The sequence below is a fragment of the Melampsora larici-populina genome, assembly GCF_000204055.1.
Source record: "Melampsora larici-populina 98AG31 unplaced genomic scaffold MELLAscaffold_5, whole genome shotgun sequence".
Lineage (NCBI taxonomy): Eukaryota > Fungi > Basidiomycota > Pucciniomycetes > Pucciniales > Melampsoraceae > Melampsora > Melampsora laricis-populina.
This window is the reverse complement of record NW_006768769.1, coordinates 297,962-317,882: the sequence shown is the minus strand read 5'-3', so window position 1 is coordinate 317,882 and position 19,921 is coordinate 297,962. Positions and strand designations below refer to the sequence as shown.

The window sequence follows — 19,921 nt, the reverse complement described above, 5'->3', positions numbered from 1 at the left end:
CACATCAACAATGACCATTTTATCTTAAATAGCGCCAGCCACTATTCGGCCGAGGCACATCGAGTGGTGGCTAATATTCAGCCGCTCCAGTTACAGCCTGCCGATTGGTTTGAATGTTTGCAACAGGGTTTGCACACGTGGCAGTCCGTCCCGGTGAAACCTCGCAAGAAAAGGATGGCGAAGGGCCAAGGAAAAAGCAAGGACCAAGACTCTTCTTCCGGGGAAGAGGATTTGGGTGAATTGCAGGGAAACTTAGATTTTGATGGTGACGACTTGGAAGTTGATGACGGTTTGTTAGAAAATTATATTTGAATTAATTGTTGTTTCTGTCAAAACAACCACTGTGAACAATTGTTTCTTTGCTTTTCCATCCTTTTTGTTTGTTCAAAGGTTGACATATCACCTTTGACCAAGAATGGTGTTCCGGGGCGGTTCCCGATGAATGCAAATCATTCAGCAATTGCACACCTTTGACTTCTGACGCGAGATTGTTGTTCGCGTCCTTACAATGTAAGCAGGAGCGTGAGAGCTCGTCAGCAGGCTTTTCGCGTTCAGGGGAAAAGCACGCTGCGACCGACGAATCAGCGGCTGCATGGCCGTCTGCACCCCTGCGTAAGATTTCTTGATGCGACAAGAGGACCCACCAACCTTTTCCCTCAGCTGGTGATGGGCTTATAAAAACTCCCCTCACCAAATCTCTCCAACTTTGTTTTCTCGCCCTTCCAAACAAAAATTGAGAAAACTTTGCAAACCCATCTTTAAAAACCGGCTCACCTCCACGTGTACTTTCACCTCAGCAACAATATGTCTTCTCAACCACAACGTGCCGCTGCGCCTTATTCCCTTTCGACTCCCTCAATGAGTTAGTTCCACATGTTACTTGTAATTCTCTTAAATCCCATCCGAAGTCTGCTCGAACCACCCTCTTTGCGAATCCTGTAGATCGAATGGATACTATGTCTATGCTCTTGGCCAACCGCGCTTTGGCTTTGACTTCACGATCGATCCGTGGCAACACCAGTAACCAGAACACTGGCGACTCTTCAGGCAAGTTATTTCTCTAATGCTCGGGCACACGAGTATACTCAAATGTTTCTCGCAGGTCTCCACGAAGGTAGCCCTATCGGGTCAAACAACAGAAGTGCGACCGGCGGTTCCGGTATTTTGAGTGTAAGCGTGATTTTTTGGGATTCATTCCGTTGGCTTTTCTTGGTCTTCACCCTATTTATCCAATCATTACGCGCTGGGGCTCAGGACGAAGAGGCGAGCACTCGTGAACTTGTTTCGGTTTCAACCGATAAAATGCTTGCGGCCATTGCGAGTCTGTCGCAAAAGCTCGAGATGTTTGACGCCAACCTCTCTGAGAAGCTGGATGACGTCACGGCTTTGCACAACCAAAGCCTTGATCAATTGAATACATTATCGAACAAGCTCGACAGGCTGACTGAGAAGATGGATATCTTTGAGGATCACCTGCTCGATCTGCCCCAGCAAGCTCGCCCGGCCGCGGGACCAGTGGCTGCTGCGACCCCAGCTGCCCCGTGGAATTATTCGGCTGAGCTGAAAGTCAGTTCTGTTTCTTGTGATGTATCTTTGAAATGGTACTGACCCAATCTCATATCGGTGAACCAGGCTCGTGTTTATGCGGCTGCATACAAGAACGTTTCCTCCTCCGAAGTCAAAGCCTACACCAAACGTGAGTCACCTGACGGTGACATGATAGGGGGTTCTTTGTTTAACATTGTTAGAGTGAGTCCCAATTGCTATGATTCGGACTCAATTCTAAACCCCTCCTCATTTTGTTCGTCTGTTTGGGCCCGTTCGTTCTAGTTTACCCTCTCCAGCTCGAAATCAACGACATCGAGGCCCCTTGGCCCGAACAGCAACTCCCTCCTCAAACCAATGGTGTTACCAATGTTGCGGCCCAGAGGTTGTACCACAAGCTCTTGAAAAACGCGGGCAAACACGCTCGCAAACGCATGCACCACCTCGTGAGTGTTTCTTTTATGTTTGCTCCGTCTCCACATTTATCTGAACCATTTCTCTGCACAGGTGCTACATAATATCCGTAACCCACGAGAACCTAACATTCCGCCCGAGGGCACCATCCCCAATATCAAGAAGCTGATATTTCGGGTAGGTCTTTAGTTGTGATCTCGGCCACATCATGAGCTGACCCTTGGTTAATAGATCGCGAACCATTGTGGGGACGAACCAGATACGCGCGATGAAGCTACTTTATGGCTTCAAACTGTGTGGCCGGATCGCGTACGGATTGCTTATTTGGTTAGTCTGACTTCTTTACCATCAGATGTTCCATGCTAACGGTGATGATCTGGGCAGCGTCGTGAAGCAATCCGAATAGTACAGGCTGTTCGGCGCGGCGAAGGCCGACCTGACATATGGGCCCGGGTGGACAAACACCTCCACAAGTTGCGTGTGGAGGGGCCTATGTATACAACGGCGTAAGCATTTACTTCCCAGCGATTCTTCTTATTCGCTATCTTGCCTGCGCACTTCAGCTGACCCCTATGACTGCCAGTTTTTATAGAGTTGTTTACAATCAGGATTTGGCCACCTTTGACGGCAAAGGCCACGTGACCGAAATTGATCCACTGGTGATGTTTGACTTGCCCTCCGAAGAGGATATTCAAACCGAGATAGCGGCTGTGGAAGTGGAGGGAATTGGAGCAGACGGAATGAACGAAGCGGCAATGAACGGAGGCTTATGAAACTTGGCTCCCTTGTGTTTTCATTCATTTTAATTCCTTGTTGTTCTTCAACGATCTCCCTGTTCACCCGTTTGTTATCACCATCATACAAGGTTGTTTTCATTCCTTTTATTTCCTTGTCCAATGGTATGCTCGTTTATCATTAAATACATCCTGTTGTCCTCTATTGAACATTCCCCCAGTAATGTACTCTCGCTGCATTACGCTCGCTATTTTCACTTCGTGACAGCAGCACGTAGTGAACCAATCAGACCACCTGAGCTGAGCACAACTGGGTTTGGCCCCGAAAAATGCGCCCATAATGGTCTGAAAGACCGTCGCGAATTGGCTCAAGGCCAGCGTGCATAGGGTTTACGGAGCGCCTGCGGGATGGCCGGCCTGGCCGCCTCAGGTTGATAGCGCGGTCGTCGCCAAACTGGCCATCCCAAGACCATCCGGTCTCCCGCAACTAGTGGCGGCCTGGGGGCCGCCGCCTGGGACAACCGTGCGGCGGTCAGGGTGCCCCCGCGGTGTATGATCCCCAGTAGGATATTAAACCTAAGGATATCATGAGATCATATGCCAGGTGTGCCACAGTTTTTCCACCCCTTTGGGACATCCCTTTCTCAACAGCCATCATAAGCCTGCCAATGCTATTGCGCAATGAATTATTTGTGGGGGATCCTTTGAGCAAATCCAATATTTGGTTTCCATCACAGCCCCTAGCCCCTCTTCCTTGATATTCTCATGAACCGGATAAATCACATGGGATTGTGCTGGGAGTCTAATTATATCCCTGAAGAAGTTATTATCTACAAGATGATTTTACACTGAATCATGCATTTGTGGTGAATGTGCAAGGGAATATGCAAACAAATGTAGAAGTCCATCACCCACCACTAGAACATTGGCTTTTTGGAATTCAAGTCGGAAATGCTCCATTATGCTCTGAATTTCAGATTGCTATTCAGGTAGTTGACTTTGCAGCAATTGACTTCAAACAAGACCCTGGACCCTACTTATTCTTGCTGGAATGCCATGAAATCTTCCAAAATCCCATGTATTAAAGTGTTCTTCTATTTCCAGACACTCTTTCACATCTATAAAAACATGATATTATTCAGACCCATCTCTTCTTAAGCCTCAAAGTCATCTCCAGCCTTTTTGATAGACTGGAAGCCATTTGTCATGTATCCAAAGTGACTTGAAGTTTCTTGTCATGAATGGTTCCAAATATGGTGTCATCAGACCAATCAAAAGGATCAGCCAATAATAACTAAAACCATCACCAGGTTGATTCCAGCTCACTTACCCTTATTTGCTTGTATATAACACATGAGCAGTCAATTAAAAAAAGCCAAGTTTTCTGTTGAGCAGTTATTCCATTGGCATTTGGTGCCAGATACTTGACAAATCCTTCTATAATTCCAACCACCCAGAGACTCTCTACTTGATTACATTGATTTGATGGTTCTAAATAATCCTCAGTAAGCCAAAAACATTGGGCCACAAGATCTCCATTGCATTGGAGCCACCTTGCCCAGGACTCAACGGACACCTTCACAGATTAGGAAACATAGCGCCTAGGCCACAAGCCTACAGGACAAGAACACTTGGACGGCCTAAGTGACCTCAAGAAACACAAAGTAGCTACACTCACACAGCTACGCTCCACGCATATCCCTCTGAACTCTTATCATTGTTGTTTTGCACAAATTGCTAATACCACCTGCAGATTTCAGGAAGGTCTCAAGAATGTTGATCACTTCTTATTTATATGCCAGGACTACGCACAGGTATGAGCGGAATCTTAACACAACATTGAGCAGCAAGGCCTCCTTCAACAAAAGACATTCAGAATAGAAAACTCTCTATCAACACCAAGTGCTATCAAAGCAGAACAGTCACTTATTGCAACAAAACTTGGTGATTCTCCAACAGATGGGTTTGGGCACACATCACAGATGAACCCCGTCCAATCAACCTCACCAAAACCCTGGATTAATTCCTCCCCACAATCCATTGCCCTACTTCATGTTTCTTCCTCCCACATATGTATACTTAGATGAAATAGCTAACAGCCAACTTTCCCCTGATATAGCCATAGTTTTACCAGTGCTGGAACATACATATAGTGTTTGATAGCCTAATGGCTCAAAAAACACGTAAAGCAATGCATAAAAAAGTGTGCTTATCAGCTCTACCACTTAATTGCGAGCCAGATGTTTGATCTTCCCATTCGTGCTTCAGCAGTTGTCACCTTTGATCCTACCAAAGAAAACTGCGTACGGTGTTGGATCAGAAATTAAGGCTGAATGATAATGCGAGTCAAAACTGGACCGGTTGACAAGTCCGTGCTCAGAAAATTCATGACTCTGAGTATCGGTTCTCAGGCAGCTTTCTGGACTGGCCAAACCGAGGACAAAGTATGGTACAAAGGTTCCACCAAAGTGTAGAAAACTCATTAGGCGCATCTTCATGAGTTGTTTTGCAATGGTTCCCAGAAGTAGGACTGACGCTGACAACTCGTAATTGCATCAAGTCCTCCGCGCAGCTATAAAACCTGGAGACGTCTGAAGCACTTTGCACAGTCGAGATATAATCATGAGTGTTGCCGGGTTACTCTAACAGTCCATCTATGAAATTTTGAAAGTTTTAGGAGATACGTATTCACACTCTCTTCCTTGCTTATTTGTCCATGACCGCATGAAATCTCTAGGTAATGCTCTGAATTGAGCCCGATATGTAGAAGCCTTGGTTCGCAAAAGAGTCCCGCGAGATAAAAGGTGTGTTTTATAGAGATATCATGGTAAATAAAGTAGAAAGATATCCAGAGCACTGCAACCCTCAAGTTTTGAGGCTAACCTTCATTGTGATTTTCAAAGCCGAGGGCAATGGAGGGTCGAAAACTTTCCGAGAAAGATCAATATTGACATCAAATTATCTTAATGTTCATTCACTAAAGCTGTTGTGATTTGCCAAGCTTTGTTCTAGATGGGAAGAAACCGGGCTTTGATATTAGAAGCAAAAGAACAGGAGTCGCCCAGGCAAATGACATCTCAGGGTTTGCCTCGCAAATTCTAAAAAGATGCATACAAGTACGACGACACTTTCAGAAGCAGTGCATATCATGAACACGACACTAAAACCAATTGATTAATTTTGTACAAAACCTCGAGCGAAATTGACAAAGCATAACCATTTACACATTTCTTTTACACAATCAAACTACTGAAAGAAAATGATGGAAACTTCCTTGATATAAGGGCATCGAAATAGAAAATCTTTTACTCGTCAAAGTGACCAAGTTGATCAGGTTCTTGAGCTGTTTTCTCTTCATATGCTTCATATTTTGCATCATCTACATGTTCATCATCATTTGGTCTACGTAACTTCCATAATTCTGAAAAGACCGCAGATGGATCAGGATCAGTTTCTGCAGCAGGTTGAACCTCTGCAGTTATTTCTCTGAGAAAAATCAAAAGCAAGTGAACAATTAGAGTCGATCTCTGCTTCAATTAGTCCATGTAAAACTTTACTCACTGAGGATCAAATTCTATGGTCACACCATCACTAAAAAATCAAACGTCAATTTGATTAGCAAAAGGAAATAGAAAGACAACCAGTCAAATTTAGTCATACCCCGTGGAATCATTATCAGTTGTAATAACTACCACGTCAGTTTCTTGAGCTTGAGCTTGAGCTTGATCTTGGACAGCAGGATCCGCTACAGTATTCTGTGGAATTGGTGTAGTTGAGATAATTCCAACAAGAATAGAACATAATACAAATGAGAAACGCATAATTGTTTATTTGTTTTTGAGTTATCGAAAGTTCGAAATAGTAAAGAGAAATATTATCACAGATTGTTTTATCTTTTTGGTTGAAAAAAATTGGATCAAATTATGAAACAGATGAAAATGTAATATGTTCAAGTAAGATGGTAAAGATAAAGTCCAAAGGTTGAATCGTAGACGGGAATGAATTTCAATGAATATCAGTTAGGCTTTGAAGCTTTATATATGGAATGGTTTGGTATTGCTACAAGATTTGTATTGGACCCCTTAGCGAATGATGCCAAGGTAGAATGGTGTTTGGTGTAAACCGTAACCTTTCTCGAGTTAATCGTAGCGATAGTGGAAAGATTTTCAGAGTCAACGTAGGCCCTGACACAAGCAATGGTACACCAACAGTGCCGTGCCGCCTCGGATCAACAAACCAATGTGAGTCGCATACAACCCATGGGTTTGGAGATTTACTCAAGGTGTGCCCTAACTTAAAGTCAGCCCCCTGGAACCGCGGCGCCTCCGCAGGCTCCGGGGGACGTCTCTGCAGACAATGGGGCTTATGATAAGCTAGAGGTGTACCAACGGTGCTTATTTGGATCAAGCGCGCAGCTTATCGAAGACTTCACAACTCAAGCCTTGAATGTCATGAAAACGACTTGTGATGGTCTTGTTTCATAAGTCCGTTAAGCTTACATAACTAAGCCCCTCATGCGCGCGTTTGCCGCGCCCTCGAATAGGAGCTTACGGCAGACTCGGATTTTTTGGCGGAGGAGCTCCAAGGATCAAGTCCTCTTATATACTTTTTCCGAAATTTCCACTTCCCCTCTCCACAAAAAGTTCCAAAAATTTGATATGTTGGTCTCGATATCTTTCTACATATTTCGGTAGCTCACAGGCTGGTTCAGGTTGAAAGGAGTTTTTGGGTTTTGTGATGCAAAATTGTCATTTTATAAGCCTCCAATGAAATTTGGAGGCATATCCAGAAGACTTAGGCTGCCTTAGGCCATTGCAAGAGGATGTAAGGTACATTTTTTACTCAGCTCTCAAGCTGTGCCGAGCGGTCTGTTTCACACGAGATGCACACTAGAGTATGTAGCAAGATACACCAAGGTGGATGTATTTGAATCACAGAAGAGAAGTGACAAACCACCTGGTGGGGCTCGACGTCATAGTGATTTTAATTCCCAAGTGACTCATTCTACTCTTATGAAAAGAACTCGTAGACAGCAAAAAAAGAAGAAAACCTTGAGAGAGAAACAATTGGTTCTAAAAAAGAAGTACGGAACCCTCAAACATAATTCTGAGCTTATCAATGAAGAGTATCTCATCCCAACCTCAATTGCCTGCCCTTCTTTTGACGACGTACAACACCTGCACATCTTGGATACCTCTGGGACATGGGATAATTGACACATCGAGGCAAAGCATGGGCCATTAATCCAAAAACGCAAACTGGCATAGGTGCATCAAGATAAATGTCATGCAAGTGATGAGCTGCAAAGGTTGGCATACAAGTGTTGACAATTGGTGAAGTGGTGGGTGATTATGGAGGAAAAACTCCCAGTTCTTGAAACTGCACTGAATCAACAAGGTGGGCTTACAGTATGTGATATGATGACTGAGCTGGAGACTGACCCTAGTTGTGAATGTTGGCAGATGATAATGCCAACCTTCAGACAAACCAGTGGATGGTTTGAGTCATCAAATCCACAAAACCAACAGCAAAAGAGAAATTGGTTGAGAGCAAATAGTAGAAATTATGCTTGCCTTTAGATTTTTTGGAGTGGAAGGATGAATGCACTCATAAGTCAAATAAAACTATAGTATGTAGGTTGGATGAGATAGAGAAGAGGTCAGTGTTGCACCAGTGCAGTATTGACACAATGGGAAGCATCAGTGGCACAAAGTAAAACTGCCTGTAATTCAAACTCACAAACTGAGATCTTTGATGCAGCTCCTCTGGAAAAAGATAACAAGGCTGAGAAACGTTTGATGGAGCTGGAGGTTATCAATAATGAAGACAAGTTGGATGATGATGAAAGAGTTGTTGAAGAGGATGAAGAGGATGGTGAAGAGGATGGTGAAAATGAAGGGCTTCACAATTGAGGTAAGCTGGAGATGATATTGGTAGATCAAACTGGTTTTTGTGATGAAATCAAGTCTGGTGGTTGTAGATTGTGGAGTAATTAGTTTGAAATGTACCGTGTGATCAACTTTTTTCATGAGACTGAAGGCTCAGTTAAAAAATGAGATTGATTGCAGACTTGAACATATATTATATTCAAAAGGCCATGCTGAATGATACTCAGAGCACTTTTGAAATTTGTCCAAGCAACCTGAGGCACTTGTGTTGTTTTGAAGAACTCCCTCAGATTTGATTTTTGAGAATAATTTTTTGAAGTCAAAGCTCTCTGTAGAGCTTTTAGATGGTCCACATAATGGTGTAGCATGACTAGAATTTGACTGGAATCAACCTTGAAGCTATGGTAAATATGTAGCTACCCAAGTCACCTGAACTGCTCTGCTGCAGAAAATCAGCACGCATGTCAATGATAATGTGACATTTATCACTGAATTGTTTGCTTAACATTCAGCACAACTGCAACTGCATGTGTTGTTCCATAAAAACATTGCAAGGCTGTAAGATTGAAAAAGAAGGAGTGTGCTTGCCTTTTTCTGCTATTACACATCTGCCAACAATTTTTTTAGTTTTAAACTTGGCTACTCATTATCTGAACACAAGACATACTTTCTGTGAATGGAATGAATTAAGTCACTCCTGAAGCTTGAAAGTAAAGGATTTGGAGAATCCTGATCAGAAACAAACAGAAACAAATAACTCAGTCTATGATATCTTGAAGGAACACTGAAAGATGTTAGGGATGAGGTCTTGTTGATAGTTTGTAACAGAATAATGATTGAATGAATAAGGAAAGCTTTTGGATCAGACAACAAGGTATATAAGAACATTGATACAATGTTTGGTTAGGTTAAATCATGTGAGTACAAAATAGATATATTCACAACATAAGTAATTAGGCAATTAAATTAGAGACATGGTATTTATATTGTTAGTATTATGCATGTAAAGATGAATATACTCCAACAGGAAGCATGGCATAGGTGAAAAATTTCAGCCTGGGCTACAGAGGCAGCTTGGTTGGCAAAGAAAGGCAAGGAAAAGCAGACGGGTGTGTGAAACCCCACTATTACTACGGCAAAATTTTAGTGGCAAGCATTTTTCATATATGAAAGAGTTGAACTTGTAAAGCATCTGACTTTTTTCTCCTTCTCACTCTCTCTAGAACAACATATGATGAAGATAAATGTGAGACTATCATGTTAATTAGCCTATCCAATGAAATACATAAACACTGCAGCATTGATGAGCAAGACATGCAAAAACACTGCATTGATTATTTCCAAATAAATGATTTTGACAGTCTTTTACAGTTGGAACATCTTCAAGAATTGTTAATCAGAAGCATACAAAGTTGTTTGAAGAACACTTCTGCATGAATCAGGAGGATGATACAATGACCATAAGTCTACTCCTCTATGGGAGAGTGAGCAGTCTTGGAGCTCAAGCTCACTGTGGGTTGAATAGCAACAACATGTCAGACCTCTACATGAATCACTCCACTTTCTGTCTTCTCTATGCTGTTTGAGTAGTCTAGGAAGGGGGGGTGTTGGGTCCTCTTGTGGGGCTTCAACTAGACCCTCAGGGATAGTGTATCCCTTATGCTGTCTAGAAAAAGTGAGAGGTCTGAGGGGGGTTCTTACCAATGCTGAGGACGGAAGCTGTCAGACCCCAGGATGGTGGGTGGGTGTTGAAATTTGATTAATAATCAAAGTTTTGAGTTTGAGATCTTGTAAAGGAGAGAAGTCTGAAGATTTTCCTGTATGTATTGGAAATCTCAGACTCAGACAGCTTGGGTACATAACATCTAAGTTTTTATGTACCTTACACTACTAATGCTTGCTCACACTCTACCCTGTAGACAGAGGTCCAAACTTGTGCCTTGTCTAAACCCATCAGGATCTCCCACCCATTGGGTTTTTCAGCACTGATGTGTTCCAAAAAAACAATGAGAGCTATCTATCTCATGAGCCATCAATATTGGCAGCACCAGCCTGATATCATGGGGGTATAATTCACAAAACCATAGATAGTCCAACAAAGTTTGTGTCTTGATTATAGGAAGCAGCATTTCCAAACTGATCTGGTTGGTACCAAATATGTAACGTATAAATTGTAAGGACCAGTGAAAATCTCCATGTGGTTTGCCACAAGCTAGTTTGAGTATCATATATACTCACCCAAAGAGTCAGGCTGTGTTCTTGCATGAATATCACGGGCATTGGATTTAGCTATACAAGTTGGGCTGCTGCTGCTTCTATAACCAATGACTCCAACAGGGGAGTTAAAAGTTGCAGGTTGTTTCCTCAGGATTTTGAATATGGTCTGTCTCAGTCACCTCATCCTGAAGTGAAATCATTTTTAATAATGTAACAACTGAAACTGGGATGTGAACTCACGGGCCATATGATTCATCAATCAAAAAATCCCAGAGAAAGAGTTGGTGTTTGGGGAGAATATGTTATGGCTCATTGGGATCATTGTAGTGTTTGAGTTGAGACCAGAAGGCAGGGTGGATTGGGCAAATTTGGCTAGTTGAGCTGACTGCAGTGGTCTGGTCTTTTTCCACAGCCAGAATGTGGTTGCGGAATAATTCAAAATATCACCATTCTTGCACAGGTTTCATCACACTGTTCTCCTTCACTTGGATCCCCTTGAGCAAGTCACTGCAAGTGGACTATGCACTCCGGAGCTTGGGAGTTCCTTACACAATCACAGCTGCTTGCGGAAATTTTCACATAAGTTTAATTAATTCACAACATTCAGAAGTATACACAGCTTTTTGACTGCCAGTGTGTTTTTTGTTTTTAAGTTTGCAATTGGAGGCACCACCTGGCAACCTTTGTAGACTTTCACATTCCCCCTGGAATGCTCTACAAGCTCAAACATCCAATTAGCTTTAGTGAATGGCTTTGCAACAACCAAAGTCATTCATTTGCAGCACACATGGGTGCTGAGACTAGCACAGGACCTGGACTTGCTCTGAATGTACAACCATATTTGGCCACAGCAGCTGATGAAATTGCTTGATTGAGTACCTCCAAGGACACCCAGATGACCTTAATATATATATTAGAACCTCTTGTGTTGGGAGAATGAGATCTTTTTCTGGCTCTCTTGAAGGATGCTGGATCAGATGAGATGCATGAACTATATGTCCTTGATCAAGCCAAGCTGAGCTTACTTTCTAACCTGATGTTGTTCCCAATTTAACCACAATTGGTTTGAAGCTCCCTACCATCACCACCAACATATTTACCTTGGATTATAAAATCCGAGGTATCCTCGGATGCAAAACCTCGGACAGAAGCTTCCTGAGGTTTTGATCCGAGGTAATTCTCAGGGCAAAAAAATACCTCGGGTGAAAACCTCGGACAAGGTCTGTCCAAGGATTTGCCTCCAATGATGCCTTGGATTTCTCAACCCAAGGCATCTATGCTGGCAGTGCATATTGTGGTAGACAATCATTGACTCTGTGTGGGATCAATCAGTAAAGATCAAATGATGTTTGGCTAGTCAAGCTGACAAACAAATTCAATAGCCTTACTGAAACTGTGGCACAACTGGAAAATGTAGTTCAGAAAATCACTTATGCTGTCTGATGCTTATGGAGATGGATCAGAAGTCAATGAAGTCAGCAAGTGGAAGGCATCAAATGCACTATTTATGCACTCAGACCATCTTGACAATTCATCATGTGATTTTGACATCTTCCTTACAAATTGCTAAAGCTTTGTTATCCCCCTTGCACCCAGACTGGTTACTTTTCCAACTGTTCAGGCCTACACCACATTGAAAATTGATGGCAGTGATATCCCACAATCTTTGTGCAGCCAAATCAGAGGAATTATACTGTGTATTCCACAATTCACATGAGTGGATGATTCCCTAGTTCAACTGGGTCATAGTATTGTAGTCTGTTCAAATAGATTATCAAGTTGCAACACTAGTTGCAAGTGTCATTGTTAACTGCCTTCTTGCCATGTTATCCCTTTTCCCTTCACGTTGACACCCCATGCTGCAATCATATAAATTTAATATGAGTATCACCGCATGGTCCCGTTCTGAGCACATCCATGATTGCCCCCCCTGTGAATGTGAGTTTTATAGCCAGCAAAAGAGGCGGGAAGCCCTAAGAGACGAAGTCCGAATCAGAACCCGACGCGCCGGATTTGAGACCAGGCTCGACGGTCTGCAGGCCGTTTTACAGTCCAGCTTGGTGCCGACTTCCGGCCGACCTGAGCTCAGCACCCTATATCATCCTGGCCAGACCCTCCGGCGGTGTACTCATCAATCCAAACCGAATCAACGCATCTGTTGAATTAGTACGACGAAGTTATATTCCTTCACAATCAACTGAAGGGCCATCATCACATGTTCCAAAACGGCTTCAAAAATTCTTATTGCAGAATCAAAAGACGTACCCTTTTCAAGCAGATCAATTTGGAAGAGATGCCCCTAGATGGGGTTTCGATAGAGGTACAGAAGGAATAAAAACCGGCGTTTGGGATGATAATGTTGCTAAATCTATCATCCTAGGTTTGGATCAATTAATCTGACTGGCTTGCCAACTCGCAAAGTTTTTGTCGCTCATAAAGTACAAGAACACCAATTCTTTTACGCTACGATGCGGACAATCTTTTTCAAGTGTTCTCTGTTTTTTTCGTTATACAAGTTATCTATATATATTCATTGGCTATTGTTGTCACAGGATGTGTGTTTCTTTATCTCGTTCTACTTTTCAAATTCATTATGAGCCATTGATAATGACCAATCTCTGTATCTTGTATGTTTTGGATATACATTTAATTCACACATTTTCTTCAAAGTGATTTTCTATCATAGATTATGAGGCCAGCTTGGTGGATAATGGAAAGAACTCATTTTCTCAAGAAAACCACTGGTCTCAAGGGCTAAGATGATTGTGATGAGATTGACATTGTACATACTACGCTACAAAACCAGCAAATGTTCTTGAAAAAGACGAGAATAACAAAACAAAGGTATGATCACCAAGGTATACATTTTCCAATGTAAGATTATTGAAAAAAATAAAAGGTAAATTGAAAAAAAAAGAAAGTACAAAAAATTAAAATTAATTGATTAGAATCTATAGCACAACAAATTCAATATATCCTTTTAAACATCAATATTACCAAGTTGATCAGGTTCTTCAGCTGTTTTCTTTTCATATGCTTCATATTTTGCATCATCCATATGTTCATCATCATTTGGTCTACGTAATTTCCATAATTGTGCAAAGAGCGCAGCTGGATCAGGATCAGTTTCTGCAGCAGGTTGGAACTCTGCAGTTATTTCTCTGAAGAAAATGAAAAAAAAGTTGAAGATTAGAAATCTGATTCTTTTTGAGGTTTAGATACCTCCTCGGATGGAATCATGTAAAACTTTACTCACTGAGCATTAAATTCTATTGTCACTTTTTCACTAAAAAAATCAAAGAAATGAGTTTAAATCGAAAAATCAAATTTGATTAGCAAAACATGATTTGTGCAAAAAGAAAAACAGACAAATCGAAATTAATCATACCCCTTGGAATCGCCATCAGTCGAAATAACTACCACTTCAGTTCCTTGAGCTAGAGCTTGAGCAGCAGGGGCCGGGACAGTAGTTTGTGGAATGGGTGTAGCTGAGATAATTCCAACAAGAAGAGAACATAATGCAAATGAGAAACGCATGTTTGTTGAGTTGTTTTTGAGTTAGTGAAAGTTGGAAATATTAAGAAAGATTATTAAGATAGGTTTGACTAGGTTTGACTATCTATTATGTGTGGAACGGAAATTAAAGTGATTGGTTTCTGAAAAAGGAAAAGGACTATCAAATTATGTGACAACGAAATTGTAATATTCAAGTAAGGAGGTAAAGGTGAAGTCAAAAGGTTGAATGGCAGATAGGAATGAATCTCCGTAAAATCAGCAAGACTTTGAAGCTTTATATACGAAGTGGTTTGGTAATGCGCTACAAAAATTGAATTAGACCCCTTTAGTGAAGTTGATAATGCCAAGGTATGATGGTGTTGGGAACAAACCGTCATCTTTTTCGAGTTCATCATATCGATAGTGGAAACATTTCCGGAATCAAGATAGGCCCTGCAACAAGCAAAAAACACCTGTTTGAAAAAGAAAAAGTTTGTGAGCTTGAAACCTAAGTTTTAACCGGCTAAAACCTGGAATTTGGCTGTATTGCCTTGAATTACAGCCAAGTTTGAAGTTTTATTGAGTAAAAACAGGTAAAAACTTAGGTTTCACTTTTTCTTTTTCAAACCGGAGCGACAAGCAATATCGGAATGGCTGTAGGCCCTGCAACAAGCAAAAAACTACATGGTACACACATCAAGAGTGCCGTGCCGCCTCGTCTCAACAAACCAGCGCGAGTCTTATACAACCCATGGGTTAGGAGATGTACTCAAGGTGTGCCCACGGTGCTTGTGTGTCTCAAGAGCTATCGTAGACTGCACAACTCAATCCCAAACCCGCCACGCCCCCAAAACTTTGTGTGACAATCTGCTTCTATTTTGTGGGACGACTTCGCCAAGTTCTTTTGAACCTAAGCCCCTCGCGCGGCCATATGTACATTTTGGATCCATCGGATTAATGAAATCAACTCGAGAGACTCTGGGTGGTTAGAATCATAGCAACATCTGATAGTATCTAGATTCTACATACATACCAGTCATGTGTGGATTGAACAACAGCTCAATGGAAACTCGTGAAAGGGCAATCAACCATGTATCGAAATGTACGCATCAATAGTGCGACTGCCATATAGCAAAGAAAATCACTCATCACGGTCCCGGGCGGTTCAATGCATGTATCTGTGTTAGAAAATGGCATGACGTCAATCTCATCAATGGCCTTGGCCTCAAATGACCCATTACAGTTTTCTTCAACCGATAAGTTCTTTGATATGAGTATCAACCAACCAGACCTCTGATAACCTTCTTAACAAAAAAGTTCCTTGAAGATATGTAAATCAAAGATATAAATTCAAAACCTACAAAATGTCAACAAAAAAAATCATCATTTACAAAAAAAAGTTAATCAAAAGAGAAACTAAGAAAAAAAAAGAGTAGAGAGATACATTCAATTACAAAAAAAAACAAATGAAAAAGAACAACAAACATACACATAACTTTGTACAAATTTGGAGATTTACAAATATTATTTGAAGTATATAGTTTTATTATGATGATCATTGAGTACAACAAGTTTTTTTTCGATTTCAAACAAGAGACTTTCACAAATTGAATAAATGTATATATATATTTAACACAAAGTAGAAAACAAGAGAGAAAAGAGGAAGATAAAGATTGCTTGTATAAAAACCTTATAAAAATAATTGACTTTTTTATGTTTTAGCACCAACAAAAAACGTTCCTTGAACCGGTAAACCAGTCAAATTAATCGATCCAAACCCATTAATAATCGCTCTAGCATCACTTTCTCCACGTACACTAGTTTTCAAACCTTCTTGACCTCTATTAAACAACCATTTAGCTGCATATCTTCTAAACACATCTCCTTGACCGGGTAAGATCGTCAATGGTACATCTTTTAATTCTGCAATCAAGATCGTTAAATTCTTCGTTGGATTATCAGGTGATGGTTCTTGAATTAATTGAGATGGAATGTAATTGGGTGGTACAAGTTTCGCAAATGCGTTTGTTGGATACGGTTCAGGTGTTGGTGGTCCTTTATCATCCTTTTGATTGACGACTTTTCCTTCATTTCTTTTGATCAAGTAACGCTTAGAAGAAAACAATCGATTGATTTGTTGATCAAAGAAAAGTATTGGTCGACTTGTGATCTCTTCAAGACCTCCTTCGATCAGATGATCTTCATCAGATGGCAAATCTCCGTCAAATACTATCACTTCTGGAAAGATTTCAGTAATATTCAACATATCCGATAAGCCACTCATTTCGGCTGGTAGTGCTAAGACACCATGAACGAGTCCACTACAAATCATAGTAGTTCCAGATAAACTGAAACTCATATCTTTGATGGTAATGTTCTGTAAGATTTGTGTTTCGGTGGTTCCAGGAAATGGAAGCAAGACATCCAGAGGAGCCAACAAGGACTCCAAAAAAGGTGGTGGTGAATTGGAAGGTAGAGGATCCTTATTATCATCATCATTATCACCAAGTATGAGTTGTGTTTGTGGATAGGCGGCATGGATTGAGACCGGTTGATTGGAAAGATGCGCCGTGTTATCGTGCTCAATGCGACCTTTGTCGTATCTAATACTGACATTAGTCGAAAGACCTTTCAAGAAACGGTCTAAGAACTCAGACAAAGGGCCGGATAATGACTGAACGGTGGCATTGCCATCTTCGATTTGTTTGACAAGTGAGCCTTCGATGGTCAATGAAAGTCGTTCTTCGCTTTGGTTAACTCGGAATGGTACAGTCATCACCGATGCCATAAGAACACCGTTCGTCTTGCTAAGCGTCGTGTCAGAGTTGGAGAGAGCAATTGATTCCGGTTCCGATTCTGAGGGAAGTTTGAGGAACACTTGAAGTGGAAATTGCCATGGGACATCCATATTCAAGTCAAGATGTGACAAGTATCTAGATTGTGATAATGGGTTAGGAATTGAAGCTGTGGCGCGGATTCCTAGACGAGTTGGATCATCAGGGTCAGCAGTTGAGGCCAGAGGGAAGAACGAGTATCCGTCTATGTGAACAAGCTGAGTAGGGTTTTCGAGAATTGGGGGTAACTCGGGAACTGAATGTAATGACAAGCAACAAGTGTCAATATTCAGTGGATGGAATGACGCAAGGATTGGTTTGATGAGACTTACCGTTGACTGTCACTGTCTTATAAATGCTTTTGATATCATGATTGGCACGCTTTCGTAGCAGCGAGTGAAACATCGAAGGAAACCGATCATATTCTATTTGAACATGAACGTCTGCGACAGAGATAGCGAGATTCACGCGACGGTCTTCCCAAGCTGACATCAAGGTCTTCTTGAGGGTTTCGGAGGATGTGATCTTGATAGGTAACTGGAACCGTACCAGCTTTGCAATTTCATCTATAGACACTTCTGTAGACTTTTCCACAGGATAACCAATAGGCATATCGAAAGGCGGTAGATCAACCTCTATCATCTTGTCTTCAGATAAATCAAGCTGGCTGGTGAAGTTTTGATCTATCGAGTAATACAGAGGTCGGATTTGAACAGGTTTCGAGATGATGACCCGAGCATTTTGCGATGTATTCACAAACCACTTGGCCAGGCGACTTTCGACCCTCTGCCAGACATTCGCATCTCTCATATCTTTATGTTCCCATCCCAAGCTTTGTCGTACATCGAGACCCATTCTAAACGCTAGTGATAGTGTAATAGTATTTTCTTCTATCCCAGATATTGCAACATGGTCTGGTTCCTTCGAGATCACAATCCCACGCTTGATCATATCCAAGGGTGAGTCGGTCGATTTTAATTGTTGTGATACTAGATTTCCAATCCAAATGTGAACGATTGCAAAGAGTAAAAAGGCTAACGCGACAGTGAAAAGAGAAAATGCTACACAGAATCGTTTGGTTCTACTTGAGACTGCTCGTCTTCTTATTGAGCTGTCATCGCTACAATGTGTCAAAAGAGTAGACGTAGATCGGTAAATGATACTCCTTTGAGTACCCGCATCTGGTGATTTCATAGCAGAGTAAATTCGAGATCGAGAATTAGAATTGGTCCTAAAGGGCGTGAACAATCGGGTTTCTGAATGAGCTTGTTGATTATGATTATCTAGACTTTCATCGTCACTATCAGGCATGATAGGACCTCGACCATGGCTAAGACGTGAGGCCCTTGAAGCAGGTCGACTTTCGTTGGTGATTGAGCTTAGAGTTTCGCTAATTTGACGATTCCTTCCAGGTGTAGAGCTTTGTGGAAAAGATTGGCCGTTTTCAGGGATACCTTGAAGTACTTCAGATGAAGGATTGAGTTCATCTGATATATCTTGATTGGTGTCGGTATCGGTGTCGGTGTTGGTGAGATCTGAATGCTGAGTTCTATCAGGTTCAGATAATGAAGCTTGTTGTTGTTGATCAGATGAGGATGCTTTATGTTTTCCTTTGTTGATTTTATTATTTTTTAATAATTTTTGAAAACTTTTCATGATGATGCAGATGATTAATGTTCAAAGTATTTTGTGAAGAGTTTGCAAATCGACCAAATCATTTCTCCGAAATTCACTCAAGTTGATACTCGATTGTGATCACACACCTCGGTCCTAATCCGCATTATGTGTGACGGACCTTTCCCGTTCATTTCAAATTTTCAAAGATTCCCTTGCCATGTGATCACGAAAGAAGAAAAGGCCTTCAAGTATGAACAAGAAAGTCACATCATCAATTGGATTTGGCTTCACCAAAGATAGAAATTCACAAACCAATCAAAGCGAATAACGAGAAAAATTTCATCACAACCTCAAATGTATTTTTGCAATTCACCCTTTCCAAAAAAACACTCATTATAATAGTAGATTTTTCATCAACATTCGGGTGTGAATGATTTATGAGGACAAACTTCTTTGAAGTTTGAACAAATGAAATATTTTTTGAAAGTTAAAATTTGATTGCGTTGAAAATCCCGCTCAAGAATTCTTTTGTAACACATGTTGTTGGTGAAGAAAAGTTAAACAAAAGTTTTGGCTTGCTGTCTATGAGGCTCAAAGGAATAATTTTGTCTCAAGTTGGACGACTAATCCGTTCTTGCAAAGTTTGGCCCCTTAGCAAAAAGTCGGGTTTCCATAACCTGATTTGTGGCGGGAATATTCTGCGCGCCGTCATAGGCCAATGTAAATTTTCACTAGGTTTTGTCAGGTTTTGTCCCCTCAGTTCTTGGATTTATAATTGTCAGGGTGGACAAACTTTACAAGAATGGTTGTAAGATCAAACCTGAGATTTGATGGCATGATACGTGATTATTGTTTTGTATGTTTCTTGACGTAACTCACTTTATGGAGTTCGAGATTCTGAAATTGTTAAAAAACAGACTGTCAATTGATAAAAAAAAGTATACTTAGGCATTCAGAGTATACCTTTTGGCTTACATTCAAAACACCAAATAATCCAAATACCCTTCTCGCGCACAACAAAGCTCCAAAAACTATTAAAATCGGTAATTTGTGAGTAAGATACAAAGTCAAAGTTTACCTATGTATATCCCTTCATCTTCCTCATTCATCAAATCCTGCAAACAATCTTTCCAATGTTCTTAGATTCTTCCATTTCTTTTGTTGCTTTTACAATCTC

The 19,921-nt window shown here is 41.2% G+C and overlaps 6 protein-coding genes across 6 annotated transcripts; 3 read left to right on the top strand and 3 right to left on the bottom strand.

Annotated features, from left to right (window-relative positions):
- Nucleotides 1-1,239: 1,239 nt before the first annotated feature.
- On the top strand, nucleotides 1,240-2,948 carry MELLADRAFT_55030 (uncharacterized protein; the record flags this gene model as incomplete). The annotated part of the gene is made up of 7 exons (XM_007406227.1): nucleotides 1,240-1,566; nucleotides 1,633-1,749; nucleotides 1,831-1,991; nucleotides 2,053-2,136; nucleotides 2,191-2,286; nucleotides 2,344-2,465; nucleotides 2,543-2,948. 3 exons carry the CDS (start codon nucleotides 1,303-1,305, stop codon nucleotides 1,948-1,950), a joined length of 501 nt encoding a protein of 166 aa, XP_007406289.1.
- A 3,050-nt stretch (nucleotides 2,949-5,998) lies between these two features.
- On the bottom strand, nucleotides 5,999-6,514 carry MELLADRAFT_60143 (uncharacterized protein; the record flags this gene model as incomplete). Its single annotated transcript, XM_007405845.1, has 3 exons — nucleotides 5,999-6,179; nucleotides 6,255-6,284; nucleotides 6,354-6,514. 3 exons carry the CDS (start codon nucleotides 6,512-6,514, stop codon nucleotides 5,999-6,001), a joined length of 372 nt encoding a protein of 123 aa, XP_007405907.1.
- A 1,530-nt stretch (nucleotides 6,515-8,044) lies between these two features.
- Nucleotides 8,045-8,605, top strand: MELLADRAFT_103007 (uncharacterized protein; the record flags this gene model as incomplete). Its single annotated transcript, XM_007406228.1, has 2 exons — nucleotides 8,045-8,101; nucleotides 8,345-8,605. The coding sequence occupies 2 exons, from the start codon at nucleotides 8,045-8,047 to the stop codon at nucleotides 8,603-8,605; spliced, it is 318 nt and encodes a 105-aa protein (XP_007406290.1).
- Nucleotides 8,606-12,678: 4,073 nt separating this feature from the next.
- Nucleotides 12,679-13,198, top strand: MELLADRAFT_103006 (uncharacterized protein; the record flags this gene model as incomplete). The annotated part of the gene is made up of 2 exons (XM_007406229.1): nucleotides 12,679-12,736; nucleotides 12,822-13,198. 2 exons carry the CDS (start codon nucleotides 12,679-12,681, stop codon nucleotides 13,196-13,198), a joined length of 435 nt encoding a protein of 144 aa, XP_007406291.1.
- A 580-nt stretch (nucleotides 13,199-13,778) lies between these two features.
- Nucleotides 13,779-14,335, bottom strand: MELLADRAFT_103005 (uncharacterized protein; the record flags this gene model as incomplete). Its single annotated transcript, XM_007405844.1, has 3 exons — nucleotides 13,779-13,959; nucleotides 14,055-14,084; nucleotides 14,187-14,335. The coding sequence occupies 3 exons, from the start codon at nucleotides 14,333-14,335 to the stop codon at nucleotides 13,779-13,781; spliced, it is 360 nt and encodes a 119-aa protein (XP_007405906.1).
- Nucleotides 14,336-15,616: 1,281 nt separating this feature from the next.
- MELLADRAFT_115407 (uncharacterized protein) lies at nucleotides 15,617-18,783 on the bottom strand (the record flags this gene model as incomplete). The annotated part of the gene is made up of 2 exons (XM_007405843.1): nucleotides 15,617-17,383; nucleotides 17,460-18,783. The coding sequence occupies 2 exons, from the start codon at nucleotides 18,781-18,783 to the stop codon at nucleotides 16,005-16,007; spliced, it is 2,703 nt and encodes a 900-aa protein (XP_007405905.1).
- Nucleotides 18,784-19,921: the final 1,138 nt, after the last annotated feature.